Here is a 16,492-nt window from a genome sequence, read left to right as displayed (position 1 = left end):
TCTACATTGCTCTGGTATGAGAGAAGCCAATTCCTTATAAAGGGTTATCCACACTAATTGGATTCGGCATGCCGAAATCATCCACTAGTGTGCATGCACAATGTGCCCTCCTATTGATGTCTTGGCCGAATACATAATTAGTCCTTCTTCGAGAGCTTCAAAACAACATGTCATCTGGTTAATTCTTACATTTGTATCCCGATTTACTACTCTTTGACATCGGCATATCTTACATGATCAGAAGGGCAATTAATGGGAGAAGAGAATTAAAAAGCTAACAATTGATGCGAGAATGTCGCCGTATAACAACATATATAAAGTAAAATTTATGTTGATGCGAGATTCTGGTTACGCCTTCCGACGACCAGGATGTCTGCTCGATCAACCTCACCTCGATCAGGATCTCTCCTCGTACGCTTTCTTCTCTAAGTATCCCTGCGTCCACAGAAACAAGTCAGAGCACGCCGGTTGTTTTCCCGGCGTAAACCCTCCGACGCTCAAGTCAGATATGAAGGCTCTGGGAACGCTTGCCACAAATCTTATGGCTTTTAGGTCGTTTTCTCTCTTTTAGAATTTCCTTTCTCTCTGTTATAATCTCAAAAATGCTAACCCTTTTACCTTCGTTGGCTACCTTTTTATAGGCCACTTCTGAACTCAGGCCTTTCCTCCCTTTGCGCTCGCCATCCTCCCACTTCTCGAAAGTGGATGCTCCATTGCCGTAGTCGTGGGTGGTTGCGTGGCCCTCGCGCCTTGATTCTCGGACTGGAGAGCATGTCTCGCCAACTGTCGTTGACCGGGCCTCCTCGACCCAACCGTTAGTAGGAATATAGCAGGAACGGCTTTATGCTCCCAACAGGAGACTGACCTCGTGGATGTCGTACTCATGGACTAGCAGGATACTCCTGCTCCTGCTCCCCCGGCTACCAGACTTTTGCAAGACATACCTATTCGAGGAACCCTGCTACCAGGCGCCTGCTCATCACTGCTGGTCGTCGTCGAAACATATCCCACAAACAATTTAACCATAAAGGAAAACAAAAGTTAGATATAAACATGTAATAAATGACAATTTTAGATTCCTTTGCATTGTTAAAACCGAGTGAAAGCTTCTTGAGAATTGGGCATTCAGATACAATAATTTCCCTGACATGTGGAAAGGGTGACTCATTTCAATAGACGCTTTTTAATTTTGGTAGAACTCGCAGGCGAAGATACTGGAGTTTTGCAAAAGGGTTTAGATCTGCCATCATCCCTGGAACTTCACCCAATTTCCTTGCACTGATTATTACTTCCATCTGCATACATTTTTCTATTTGAATAACCGTAAGATTTGGAGCAAATACAAGCCATGTCACGTCCCTCAATTTATGACAAGCCTTTATATTAACTTGGTGAAAGCTGTTCAAACGGAAACATTCTTGAGCTTTTCCAACTTCAACACAGCAGAACTTAAACTCTTCCACAATTCGAAAAACTAGTTTTTCGAGATGCTTCAACTCTGCCAAGGCAAAAGACTTTGAATCATCACAGTCTATAAGCTCCAAAAATTTTGTACAGCTTTGAAACTTTTGAGAGCTCATAAGTTTTTGGACAGCAGAAAAACCTTGTAAGGTGATGCTTAATACATTTAAACGTTTTAAACTAAGCAACTCCCCAACCAACAATTCACTACCACCAAATAGAACTCTATTTTCTGATATTTCAACAAGATAACTACAACTCAATATTCGCAGAACATGTAGCATTGAAAAGTAAAAAATCAGTTGTTTTTGAATTGTAGAGAGATAATTTGTGTACAGTTCAAACACTTAAGATTTACCAAGACTTTTAGCTCTTCTGGCAGCTCAGTGATGGGAGTATCTGAAAGATTAAGGTATTGTAGTGAAATCAATTTCAAAATTCCTGATGGCAATCTTCTCAGGTAACGGTTCTTATCGTGTGTTTGTGTGGTGTCGTCTTCTTATGGCGTCAAAAGTGAACTAAGTCGAATCCGGCTTATTTCATAATTATGTCAAGAATCTCAAACCATACACGAATCCATTTATTATTTTCACCTATTTAATAAAATTTTAAATTTTTCTTCATAAAAACAAAATTTAACGTGTTTTTATTACTTTTTTTTGTTTTGAAATTATGTACTATTGCCTACACAACATCCAGTCAAATTTGTTTGAAGTATAAATAAATAGTTTTTAAACATGACATGTAACGCATATCTAATTGACTAATATATAATTTAATATTAATTGATTAATTAATCGTTCATAAAACAACTTATCATATTAGCATGCTTATGATAATTTAAACAATTCATCAAAAATGATTTAGTAAAAATCATTTCTGCATAACATGCTTGAGAAAAAGAAATTGAGTTCAGAATTGAAAACCAAAGAATAAATAGATTTTGAATTCACATCCAACTCAAACAGAACAACAATATTCATCCAAAATCATGAACCAAATCTCAAAACAACATGTTCAACTTTGTTTGAAAATTTTACCAAAGCTTCATAATTATTAAGATGAATGGCAAATACTGATTCGTTTTGTAAACAGTAGCGACCGCCTTCTCAGTTGCTTCCAGCTATTGATTAGAGATCCTTGGGCAGCATCCAAGTGTTCACTCTTTTGGTGGACAGTTATCAATACCCCAAATAAAAACCCTTGAACAAAGGATTTGGTTATAGTTAGAACAGAAGATATTAAAAAGAGTATATAATAGACGATAGAAAATCAAAGCCCCAAAAAATTGATTTTCATTTGATTTTCTGTAAAGAGGGCTAGTATACTTAACATTTTGTATTCATTCTAGAAGTGTGTACTTCAGTCTAATTATATCCTTTTACGGCAACTAAACAAATTTATGTGAGCATTAATTGAATTCAACTATTCAATCATCAACTTGAAAAAACAGAGCAAAATTTGACAACAAAAAGTAAAAAGCCAGAGCATCAATTCGACCCAAAAAAAAAATGAAAAAAAGGAAATGGCAGTGCCTTGAAAATTTTCTAAAGCATTGACTCCATATAATTCAGCATTTAATTGTGATTTGCAGGAGACAAAAAACGAATCTGAAATAAATGTAAGAGTTTAAGAAAAAAGCACTCACTAGAAATCAAATTTTGCAACCACCGCTAAGGAATTTATATTTCATTAGAGTGGAAACAGGAATGGAAAGCAATTTGAGTGGCTTCATCCTCCCATTGAAGACGGTTCCACCAGTCTGCTCTTCCACGAATAACAATTTTACGCTCTTTTGCACTGTTGGAATCGAGCGGAAGCTTTTTAAGCCGATCACACCAATGCACCACCATTTCTTTCAGATGAGCGAAAGGCAATGGCTTCCAGTAGATGCTCTTCAAAGCTGGCAAATGTGATAAATCAAGCTTTTGGAGATTCTGAAAAGGGCTAAAATGTCCCATCATCTCAGGCACCTCAGCAAATTTCCCAACGCTGATTATTTCTTCCACAGCATTACAACCGTATAGCGAAAGAGACTTGAGGCTTGGAGCAAAAACGAGGAATGTCAAATCTTTTAATTTATGGCACCGCTCCATAGTAACACGGTGAAGGCTGCGGAAAACAAAATGTTCCGACCATTTTGGCGCTATCTCTGTATAATCAACCTTCAATTCTTCCAACTCCACAGCCGAACGAATGCATAGTTCATTGAGATGCTTTAGATCTGCCAAAGCCGTAGCATCAATCGACTTTGTATCTCCCAGCTTATTGAGGAAAAGAGATCGAATACAACTTTTTAACTTATTTGAGCTCAAAAAAGAATGGAGAGCATGATAACTTCGCAAGGTCAACTCCAATACCTCTAAATATTTCAAACCGAGCAATTCCTGTACTAAAACTTCACCCCCACCAATTAAAACGCTGTCTTCTGATGGTTCTTTAGAATTTTCAAAGCCAATAGCGAACATTCTCAACACACGTAACCATGAAGAATTTGATATTAGCTGCCGTGGAATTTTATTTAACATATGTGTCCACCTCAAATTCAAACATTTCAGATTTACCAACAACTTTAACTCTTCTGGTAACTCTCTTATGCCGGTATGTGAAATATCAAGAAGTTGTAGTGAACCCAACTTTGACATCCCAAAAGGTAATTTCAAAACTTTAACATGCCCACAGTTTGACATCTTCAAAACTTTGAGAGAAGGCATACATTGGAAGAAGCCATCGGTGATCATCTCCAATTTATAATTAAAGTCAAGAAATAAAGTGAGGAGATGAGGGCATGTGGGAACCTCTGACAGAATTTCAATTTGGTTTTGCATCAATGACAATCTTCTCACATTTTCCCATCCTTCAACATCTGGTACCGCTCCTACTCCAGCACCTGCACAAACCAAAAAGTTTCTCTTCTCCTTCTCAATTTCACAAGCTATCCATAAAGCCATATCACGAACAACGTCATGCATTTTTACTTTATCATCTTCTACCTCTTCTAGTAAACACGCATGAACAAGAGTGCCCACAATGTAGTATCCTTGGTTTTCTGCACCAAACCTGTCAGATTCCTCCAAGAATCCCTCACCAATCCAACAATCAATCAAGTCCCATTTAAGAATGCCATAATCCTCGGGATATAAACAACAATATAAGAAACAAGATTTAATCGTCTCATTCTGCAAACTATCATAGCTAAACTTTAAAAGAGGATACACCTCTTTTCCCAAACCTGCAAACTCAGAAGCTGATCTTCTTAGCACTTCAACTGCGTGTCTCCACTCCTCGGCTGTCCTTTTGCAGGCCATAGCTCGACCAATAGTAATAAGTGCGAGTGGCAAACCACCACACTCTTTGGCCACAGTTTGGGCTAGCTCAACGATATCATGATCACTCTCAAGAGTTTCTTCCCCAACTTTTTTTCGAAACAGTTCCCAAGCATGCTCTTCTGATAAGCATGCCACTTGGAACTTCTTGTCAGCTTCCATGCTACCACAAACATCGACGAAACGGGTTGTGAATACGACTTTTGAGGTAGTATTCTTTGGTCCGGAAAGTGGAATGCCCACTTTTGTTAAATCAACCCGCTCCCATATATCATCTAACAACAATACAATTCTCTTCTCTCTTAAACTCCGGAAGATGTCGAGAGCTTTCTCCTCTACACTTTTACTCTTCCATGAATCATCAACCAAACCGATCTTTTTCCCAATATCTTCTTGAATTTTTTCGAGTTGCAAGTCCTTTGAAACTACGGCCCAAATCACACAATCAAAACTGGTTGGACTCTCAAGAAATTTATTGTTGATATGGGTCAATAGTGTAGTTTTACCAACACCGCCCATACCATATAGGCCAATGATTCCCACTGATTCTTCTACAAGACATCTCCAAACTTGTTCAAGTTGTGATTGCAAGCCTACTATTGTTGGCTCAGTGGGTCTTTCATCTGCTACAGGTTCTGGAGCTCTCTCAGGCACCACTTCAGTAGCCACCGCCGCAAAAACTCCTTCGCCGATTAAAGTCTGCACATCCCGTAGCTTTTTAGCCACTTGTTTCCCGAACTTGTAGCTTGACGCGCAGTGCTTGGAATAGTAGCCTCCAACACATAATTTGTCAATTTCTTGAGAGCCGTGTCTTATCAATTCATCAGCTTCAGTTTTAACAGCTTCCACCCTCGAAAGCCACACTTGCACTTGGTCCAGCGTTCGCAGTTGTTGCCGTTCAGCATTGACAACCCTCATCATCACATCGTTCTTTGCTGCGATTAGTTTTCCCAATTCAGTCTCCAAGGCAACAAGGTTATCTTGGAGCTTACTTGTGTTTGCTACTTTTCCAAGAAAGCAATCCAAGCAACGATTGAAAAAAGCACCATCGCATGTGATTTGAAATATGCTACCCATATTTTGGAATTTTGATAAGCGAAGACACCAAGAAAATTGATTGAGTCTGATTAACTGAAGCTGCTGTGGTCTATGGAAGAGAAAAGTAATGATCTCTGTCCGTTATACCGGAGAAATTTTGGAAAGATTTACACACGTCCTATTGGGTACCCACTGACGTTGCCTTCAAAAGAAAGGCATCGCACTTGAACAAACGTGCTCCTAATGTTTGAAGAAATAACAATCCTTTACCCCTTTTTTCTTTTTTGTGGGGACAATTTTATTTGATTTACTATTTAAATTGGGTGTGTCTATACACTACAACTCTACATAATTATAATATGGCTAACCCTATGTTACGATTGGATGTAACATACACTCAAAGGTAAAAATAGCTGTTAGTACCCCTACATTTTATGGAAACTACATTAATTGAATTAAAAGAAATACTTTTAAATCTTAAAGAGGAAATGAGAGAAATAAAACAGGAAATAGGAAAAATAAAAATAGAATTATCAACAATTCAGATAAGTCGAAAGAAAAATAAAAAAGTTGAGAAACTTGAAATAATAAAATCAGGAATAATAGGGACGAGCATTGAAAAACATATGACAAAACCTCAACCAGGAAGCTATGATGACTGGTTTATAAAAACCCAGTATCCAAAAATATTAGAGGAATCAGAAAAGTTAAAAGCAGAATTAAAAAGAGAAGAAAAGGGAAAAGAAAAATTAGAGATAAAAGAAAGTACACCTAGTGACACAGAATAATGGAAAATACATTAGAAGAATTAACAGAAAAATTTAGTGATATTAACCTTAGTGATTTAGAAGAATTTGAAAAAGAATATCAAATAAAGATGAATTTCGCTGGAGGTCCAGAATTGAAACCTGATATTGGAGAACCCAGCCACAGATATGAAACAAATAAAAAGAAAAATAGACCTTTTTATGAATACTATCCACCCATTAAAAATACCCCTTGGAAAAAAGATTACCAACCTAATAATGACCATTTGATGCCAATAAGCAATGCAGGTACATTTTTAGACTTAGATTGCAAAATAGACCCCCGAAAAGCTTTAGTAGAATGGGGAATGCAAATGAAGTTATTTTTTATATTCAATGGATCTAAAGATGATTGGAATGTAGACACTGAAGAAGAAAAAATAAATATATTAACAGATATTCTAATAGCAAGTTTTACAGGAAATGTATTTAATTGGTGGAAAGGATTAAGTGAAGATACACAAAAATTAATAAGAGATTCAACCAAAATAGCATTAGGAAAAGATAAGGGATTAGGAATAGAAAGAATAATCGAATATATTGCTAGTGAATTCTTAGGAGAAGATTGGTTACAAAATACAGAAAATGAAGCAAAAAATGATAAATTAAATGCTAGAATGAAATTAATAAACCTGACAATCTGTAATATGTGTTTTGTAAAAGAATATACATGTGAATTTAGTAAATATTATTATACACAATTCATGAGTCATGAAGACCAGAACATTTATAAAAATTTATATTATTCTAAATTACCTTATCCATGGAATGGATATTTTATAAATGAATATGAAAAACATACTAATAAAAGCGATAGTAGAATCCCAGATACATTAGGATCTAGGATTAGATTTTTAAATAACAGATTAAGTGAAATTTGTATCCAAAGAAGTTTAATAAAAAAGAGTAAAAATATAACAAAAATATGTTGTGAAAAGACAGATATGCCTACCCAATGGGGATGTTATGTACCCCATAAAAAACGAAGAAAATCTTATAATAAAGAAAAGAGATATAAAAAATATAATAATTTTTCTTTTAAAGAAAAATAAAATTTTTCTTTCAAATAACATGTATTTGCAAATTCTTTCAAATAAAATTCTTTCAAATAAAGAAACATCAAGGGACTCAAATGAAAACTACCAAGAAGAATAAAACAAAAAACGTAAGGTACATTGATCGCAACTTAGGCGCTCCCTTATAATATTAGAACGAAACTAATTTATTATTATGAAGTAGTTAAAACCTAATAAGCATGTAGTTACAAAAATTATCGTTATAACTTAGTTACTTTTATTGCAAGGATATAGAGATGAAGTACGCATCGTATTAATAATTTATTAATAATTATTGTTATAACTTAGTTACTTTTATTGCAAGGATAGAGAGATGAAGTTTGCATCGTATTAATAATTTATTAATAGAGCATGTCAAATCTAATATATCAAAAAACTAATACATATATCAATGTATTATTGTTATAAACATGCAAAGTAATCTTAAAAATCTCTAAATATTTGTGTTCTCTTTAATAACTTTCTCTCATTGTCTAAGTAGTATGTGGAGACAAGTTCATTTAATCTAATGCAACATATATATTTATAATATGCAAATAATTATTACTATATAGAGACAAGTTCCTTAGGATGGGATCCATAATAAATACAACTTATTACAATGAGGATTTTATTCTTATTTATAACTCTGCCTAGATTGCGAACAAAATTTTTTATTACTAAATGGAGATTATTCCTATCATTATGGAGAGGTTTTAATGTAATTGCTTCAAGATTTGAATGTGTCAGTTTTTCTTTTTTCTTTTTTTCCTTAAAAGATTTAAATAGTCAGGAGAGCTACATCCAAGGAATGTTTTCTTTTCTTTTTTTTTCCTAACAAATGTTCTAAACTAATTGTAGTAAAATATGTTGTTTGAGGGAAATACTTCAACGAGACCAGACGTGATGAGCAGATATTTGATGGCGGAGTTCTGCGAACAGGTATGTCCTGTAAGAGCCAGGTAGCAGGGGAACATGAGCAGAAATATTCGGCTCGTCCGCGAGTATGCCATTCACGAGGTCGAACTCTTGTTAGAGGCATAAGGCCATTCCGGCTAGAGGTCGAGAGGCGAGGAGACCCAGTCAACGACAGTTGGCAAGACGTGCATTCCTATCCGAGAATCAAGGCACGAAGTCCATCTCCATTCGCCCACAATGGCGATAATGGGGCATCCACATCCGAGGGTGGGGAGAATAACGGGCGTGGACTACGGAAGACCGGGATTCAGAGGAAGCCTATAAAAAGGTAGCCAAGGAAGGTAAAAGGGTTAGCATTTTTGAGATTATATTCAGAGATAAATGAAACTCTAAAGAATAGAAACTACAGAAAAACCATAAGATCTGTGGCAAGCATTCCCAGAGCCTTCATATCTGACTTGAGCGTCAGAGGGTTTACGCCGGGAAAACAACCGGCGTGCTCTGACTTGTTTCTGTGGACGCAGGAATATTTGGAGAAAAAAGCATACGAGGAGAGATCCTGATAGAGGTGAAGTTGGTCGAGCAGATATCCTGGTCGTAGGAAGAGGGTAACCAGAATCTCGCATCAACATATGTCAATGGTAATATTTTGTGTAAGAATGTATCAATATGAGACAATTATAAAAAGGAATAAAAACTCCCCAGTGTAGTAAGTTATAAATTTTCCTAGGTCCTACCTTAAAAGACTTGTCTCCATATACTAACAATTATCTATACGTTGCAAAATATGCACACACACACACACACACATATATATATATATATTTACTTACATTAAAGGTTTAAGATGAAATAAAATATTTTTTAAAATTATTTGTGACAATAATTTATTCTTAATTTAGAGTTCTTACCCAATCATTGTACAATATTTGTAGAATTTAACTGACAGAAAAAATTAAGGATAATGTAAAGTGTAGGCTTGACTTTCCATATTCATAACACTACATAAATATACATTAATTAGTTTTTTAAAACTATGTCTATCTATATCATTAATATATATACGTTAGATTTGACACGCTTCATTATTTAATTATCAATGTACTGCATACTTAACCTTTATATCACTTGACACTAACCATATTAAAACAATAATTTTGTAACTAAACCTATATTACCTCAACATAGTAATAAAATTAATTTTGTTATAATGTTATGACTGTAGAGAGGTTTTACTGTAATTGGGGATATGTTAGTCAATTTTTACCAACATTCTAAATTATTTAATTTCTCCAATTTCATATTCAACTTTGCAAAAAGTAATTCGTAGCTTAAATTGCGTGTAATGAAAATTTTTTATTATTAATTCACAAAGAAACTCGAATTAAAGATCCGAGTTCTAAGAAAATTACTGCTTGGCACTGGAACTGATCCATGAAAAAAAGGTAACGACTTCGATGAACAGAGACTGCCCCAGAAGATAACAATAACTCTGAATAATGATTGTAATTACCAAAAACTATTCTAAAAGATAATAAAAGAAGAATTTAAAAAAGAGTAGACGACAGGATATTCGATTCTTGACTACTTTATACTTTGCCTTTAATAAAAGAGCTGCTTTTGTGGAATATGGTCTTGCTTTTTCTTGACAACTTTCAACGCCACTAGCGCTAAAAGTGAAACAATTAATGTTTCAAGGCCAAGGCCTAATCGTGATAATTGGTAAAAGACTAAAATACCAACAGAAATTTCTTCTCTGTACATTTTTAACTGAGATTTTATTTAAATAAAACAGTTACACCCCGAATATTTGAAAAAATAGGTGTAAACTCTAAATTTTTAATAAAACAGAAAAATTCTGTTTTTATCATAATATCTTTTGAATAGTAGTTAAAAAGATTAACTTTGAAATTTTATAATAAATAGAAAATAATATAAATAGTTTAGTCTATCTAATAGTTAGTAATATTAAAATATTTTTTAATATTTAAAATAATTTCAAAAATATGATTATTAATTTATTATAAATAAATCTTTGGGTTAAATAGAATTTTTAATTAATAAAATGCATCTCACGCATTAACAATATTAAAGTTATTTTATATAATATTCAAAATACTTTAAAATTTTTATATCTATTTTAATAGTATGTTTTGTATTTATTATAAAATTTACTTTAATATAATAAAATATATTTGATAGATTATAAAATGTTAAAATATATTTTAAATATTGAGATTATTTTAAAATATATATTATTTTATTTATTTTAGGATTATATGTTTTTATTTATTATAAAATATTAGAGTAAAATTTTTAAATTATCTAGGAAAAAAGGGTATTATGATTAAAAAAGAGTTTTGACCATTTCTCTTAACCTTGGGGTGCAGCTTTTACTTTTCTCTATATAAAATATTACTATACCACTAAAATCAGCTCAATTTTTTCTTACTAAATTCAATTTCCATAGAGATTTCGCTAATCATTAACATTCTTTATCTTTTTTTTAATCCTTATAATAATGATCATCTCTGTTCCCAGCTATAAAACAAATCGATTTTAAAGCTATAAAGCATATATGGCTCTTTCTCTGTGTGCAATAATTCTAATAAGATAGAGGTGAAAAACATTTGACTTTCAAATTTTCTAATAAATACAAATATAACATAAATAATTGTGGACTAATGTATAAAAATGTTTTAAATATTTACATCAAAATGTGAATAATTTATTTTTATTTATTTTAAAGATTTTTAAAAATCATTGGGTTAAGTAATTTTATAATTTACAAAATATATCCCACGTATTAATTATACTAAAATTATTTTACATTTAAATCTTTATAAATTTATTTTAATATTATGTTGCTATTTATAAGAAAATTCTTATTAATTTAATAAAATATGTCTGATAGATTGTAAAACATTAAAATATTTTTTTTATTGAAATTATGTAAAATGTGTAAATTATCACATTTAGCTTAATACTATATTTTTATTTGTTATAAACTATTCGATCTTTTTATTAATAAAGCCAAAAAATAACATTAGTCAAAAGATATCTTAGTATCTCTTATTGAAACTTTAGGATACAGTTGTCCTTTTTCCTTGGGATTTAAATTTTATTGGATCCTAATCCATGTCATGTGCTTTCCCTTGATTTATTTGTACTTTTTGACACGTGGCTAGACAAGATTTGTTGCTGCAAATCCTGCACCGACACTAACTTATAATCTTAATAAGGAATAGTGTTAACGAGGCTTTAATAAAAAAATTTCCTCTAAAACAAACGATAACAATAATTTTGACCAAAATTTCAAGGACTACTACTCATGCTAATATTTTAGGTGAAAACTTATTCGAATGCAAAATTATCGACAACACAACTGAACACATACTAGATAAGACTTGAATAATCTTGAATATTCAAATTTAATTCCACAAAAACGAACATATTACAACACCAAGTTCATATCAATTTACAATCAATCTATAACAACAAACAACTGGAAAAAAACCATAAAAAACATATTGACAGACATGGATGAACTAACGTTGCTTTTTTCTTTTTTTCTTTTTTTTGGGAATATCTTTTGCTTGTATCTTTTCTAAATTAATCAACATCTCCATTTTCAGTGTTTTATTTCTTTATTTCTTTTTTTTTTTGGGTTAAATGTTTTGATCATCTTGTTATACTTCAATCGCTTTTATGATTTGTCTTAAATATTAAGGAGCTTAGAGAAAAGTAATCCACATGCATGTATAAAAAAAGGGGGTAAAAGAAAAATAAAAGTGTAGCCTAAAAACATTGTAATGTTGGAGCTAAATTAGTAAAGTATATGGGATAACTCCGATTTCAAATAAAATAAAAAGCAGGGACACCTGCTTTCTCTTTTCTTGTCCTTTCACATTCAAAAAGTAAAAACGATTAATTTCATATTAATCTCTTATGAAATAATAATTTTTAAAATATTTTAAATTATTGTAAATTGTAATTTATTTCATTTGATTAAGAAGATAAAAAAAATTTTAATCCATATACCACATTTTTCTTTTATCTTTTAAATAAAATTAAGATAAATTAAAGTTTATAATAATTTAAGAGATATTTTAAATATTGTCATGTCACAATTGAGGTCGTCTGAATTTTATCTACAACAAAAGCAACGAACCACTTATCTTCAATAATTAAAAAGATGAATGTAAATAAAATGAAGGCATTAGCTGGCCACCAATTTGTCCTTAGTTGCAAGTGCATTCCCTGTTTCACTCCGAAGTTTTACAAAGTATTTGCCAGTGAACTTTTCCATATTCTAACTCTGCACTTATTAATGTTTTCTCTGATTAATTCTATTCATTCTAGAGGTGTGCATTTCAGTGTAATTATATCTTTTTACGGCAACTGGACAAATTTACGTGAGCATTAATTTGATTCAACTATTCAAGCATCAATTTGAAAAAACAGAGTAAAATTTGACAACAAAAAGTCAAAAACCGGAGCATCAATTCGACACCAACCCCGGCCCAAAAAAAAAAAAGGCGATGCTGGCAAATTTATAATTCAACATTTGATTGTGATTTGCAGAAGACCCAAAAAAGAAATAAAGACAGAGAACAAAAGACCTAGTATTTTGCACGGAGCAAACGACGAGAATAAATGTTAAAGTTAAGGAAATAGCACTCACCAGAAATCAAATTTTGCAACCACCGCTTAGGAATTTATATTAAAGAGATTGGAAACAGGAACGAAAAGCAATTTGAGTGGCTCCATCCTCCCATTGAAGACGGTTCCACCAGTGTGCTTCTCCACGAATAACAAATTTACTCTCTTTCGCACTGTTGGAATCGAGTGGAAGCTTTTTAAGCTGATCACACCCACTTACCTCCATTTCTTTCAGATGAGTAAAAGGCAATGGCTTCCAGTAGATGCTCTTCAAAGCTGGCAAATCCCATAATTCAAGCCTTTGGAGATTTTCAAAAGGGCTTATATGTCCCATCATCTCCGGAACCTCAACAAATTTTCCAACGCTGATTAATTCTTCCATAACATAGGAACAGGTTAGCAAAAGAGACTTGAGGCTTGGAGCAAAAACGAGGAATGTCAAATCTTTCAATTTATAGCACCTATATATGGTCACATAGTGAAGGCTGCGGAAAACAAAAGGTTCCCGCCTTTTTCGAACTATACCTGTATAATCAATCTTAAATTCTTCCAACTCCTTAGCTCTATCGATCCATAATTCATTGAGGTGCTTTAGATCAGCGAAAGCCGTAGCATCAATAATCGACTTTTTATCTCTGATCAATTGGAGGAAAAGAGATCGAATACAACTTTTTAACTTATTTGAGCTCAAAAAAAATTGGAGAGCATGACAACTTCGCAAGGTCAACTCCAATACCTTTAAATATTTCAAACCAAGCAATTCCTGTATCAAAACTTCACCCCCGCCAAATAAAACGCTGTCTTCTGATGCTCCCTGAAGACACAAATAGCCAGTAGCGAACAATCTCAACACACGTAACCTTGAAGAATTTGATATTAGTTGCCGTGGAATTCTAATTAACGCACCTGTCCACCTCAAATTCAAACATTTCAGACTTACCAACAACTTTAACTCTTCTGGTAACTGTCTTATGCTGGTATCTGAAATATCAAGAAGTTCTAGTGAACCTAACTTTGACATCCCCAAAGGTAATTTCAAAGTTGAGTTATCGCAGAGTGACATCTTCAAAACTTTGAGAGAAGGCATAAATTGAAAGAAACCATCCGTGATCATCGTCAAATTCCTATTAGAGGCAAGAAATAGAGTATGGAGATGAGGGCATGCGGGAATCTGTGACAGAGTTTCAATTTGGTTTTGCATCAATGACAATCTTCTCACATTTTCCCATTCTTTAACATCCGGTGCCTCTTCTAATCCAGCACCTGCACAAACCAAAAAGTTTCTCTTCTCCTTCTCAATTTCACAAGCTATCCATAAAGCCATATCACGAACAACGTCATGCATTTTTACTTTATCATCTTCTATCTCTTCTAGTAAACACGCATGAACAAGAGTGCCCACAATGTAGTATCCTTGGTTTTCTGCACTAAACCTGTCAGATTCCTCTAAGAATCCCTCACCAATCCAACAATCAATCAAGTCCCATTTAAGAATGCCATAATCCTCGGGATATAAACAACAATATAAGAAACAAGATCTAATCGTCTCATTCTGCAAACTATCATAGCTAAACTTTAGAAGACGATACACCTTTTCTCCCAAACCTGCAAACTCAGAAGCTGATGTTCTTAGCACATCAATTGCATGACTCCACTCCTCGGCTGTCTTTTTGAAGGCCATAGCTCGACCAATAGTAATAAGTGCGAGTGGCAAACCACCACACTCTTTGGCCACAGTCTGGGCTAGCTCAACGATATCATGATGACTTCCAAGAGTTTCTTCCCCAACTTTTTTTCGAAACAGTTCCCAAGCATCCTTTTCTGATAAGCATGCTACTTTGAACTTCCTGTCAGCTTCCATGCTACCACAAACATCGATCAAACGGGTTGTGAATACGGCTTTTGAGGTAGTATTTTGTGGTCCTGGAAGTGGAACGCCCACTTTTGTTAAATCAACCCGCTCCCATATATCATCTAACAGCAATACAATTCTCTTCTCTCTTAAACTCCGGAAGATGTCGAGAGCTTTCTCCTCTACACTTTTACTCTTCCATGAATCATCAACCAAACCGATCTTTTTCCCAATATTTTCTTGAATTTTTTCAAGTCGCAGGTCTTTTGAAACTACTACCCAAATCACACAATCAAAGTTGGTTGGACTCTCGAGAAATTTATTGTTGATATGGATCAATAGTGTAGTTTTACCAACACCGCCCATACCATATAGGCCAATGATTCCCGCTGATTCTTCTGCAAGACATCTCCAGACTTGTTCAAGTTGTGATTGCAAGCCTACTACTGTTCGCTCGGTAGGTCTTTCATCTGCTACAGGCTCTGGAGCTCTCTCAGGCACCACCTCCGCAGCCACCGCCTCAAAAACTCCTTCGGCGATTAAAGTCTCCACAGCTCGTAGCTTTTTAGCCACTTGTTTTCCGAACTTGTAGCTTGACGTGCAGTTCCTGGAACAGAACCCTCTAAGACATAATTTTTCAATTTCTTGAGAGCCGCCTCTGATAAGTTCATCAGCTTCAGTTTTAACAGCATCCGCCCTCGAAACCCACACTTGCACTTGGTCCAGCCTTCTCATTTGTTGCCGTTCAGCATTGACAACCGCCGTCATCACATCGTTCTTTGCTGCGATTAGTTTCCTTAGTTCAGTCTCCAAGGCAACGAGATTATCTTGGAGGTTACTTATGTATGCTGCTTTTCCAAGAAAGCAATCTAAGCAACGATTGAAAATAGTACCATCGCATGTGATTTGAAAAATGCTACCCATACCTTGTAATATTGATAAGCGGAGAAGCCAAGAAAATTGATTGAGTTTGATTAACCGAAGCTGCTGTGGCGTGTGGAAGAGAAATTTAGTAATGACCTCTGTCCGCTACACTGGGAAAATTATAAAAAGATTTAGGCACGTCCCAATTCGGGACCCACTTGTAATACGATCTTGATTTTTCTAGTCAGCAATTGTAGTTTAATATAAATATTTGACAACTTGGCTTACGAGAGATTTAGGCACGTCCTATTCGGGACCCACTTGCGTAACACGATCTTGATTTTTCTTGTCAGCAATTGTAGTTTAATATAAATATTTGACCACTTGGCTTACGAGTGCACTAATACAAACGTCCCACTAACGTTTGAGAAGTAAAAATAATTAGAATTATCCTTTAACGAATTTTTTTTTTGGGGACCATCCCAATTGGGTCAATATTTAAATTGGATG

General features: G+C 34.0%; 2 protein-coding genes across 2 annotated transcripts; both read right to left on the bottom strand.

Moving 5' to 3' along the window:
- Positions 1-3,143: 3,143 nt before the first annotated feature.
- Positions 3,144-5,960, bottom strand: LOC18036451 (probable disease resistance protein At5g63020). The gene has a single exon (XM_006427321.2). It carries the CDS (start codon positions 5,862-5,864, stop codon positions 3,144-3,146), a length of 2,721 nt encoding a protein of 906 aa, XP_006427384.1. The 5' UTR covers positions 5,865-5,960.
- Positions 5,961-13,301: 7,341 nt separating this feature from the next.
- On the bottom strand, positions 13,302-16,073 carry LOC18036450 (probable disease resistance protein At5g63020). The gene has a single exon (XM_006427320.2). It carries the CDS (start codon positions 16,040-16,042, stop codon positions 13,328-13,330), a length of 2,715 nt encoding a protein of 904 aa, XP_006427383.1. The 5' UTR covers positions 16,043-16,073; the 3' UTR covers positions 13,302-13,327.
- Positions 16,074-16,492: the final 419 nt, after the last annotated feature.

Source organism: Citrus clementina, unplaced genomic scaffold, assembly GCF_000493195.1.
Source record: "Citrus clementina cultivar Clemenules unplaced genomic scaffold, Citrus_clementina_v1.0 scaffold_7, whole genome shotgun sequence".
In the NCBI taxonomy this organism is placed as follows: Eukaryota; Viridiplantae; Streptophyta; class Magnoliopsida; order Sapindales; family Rutaceae; genus Citrus; species Citrus x clementina.
Note: the sequence above shows the minus strand (reverse complement) of the source record. Positions and strands in the feature narration are given on the sequence as shown.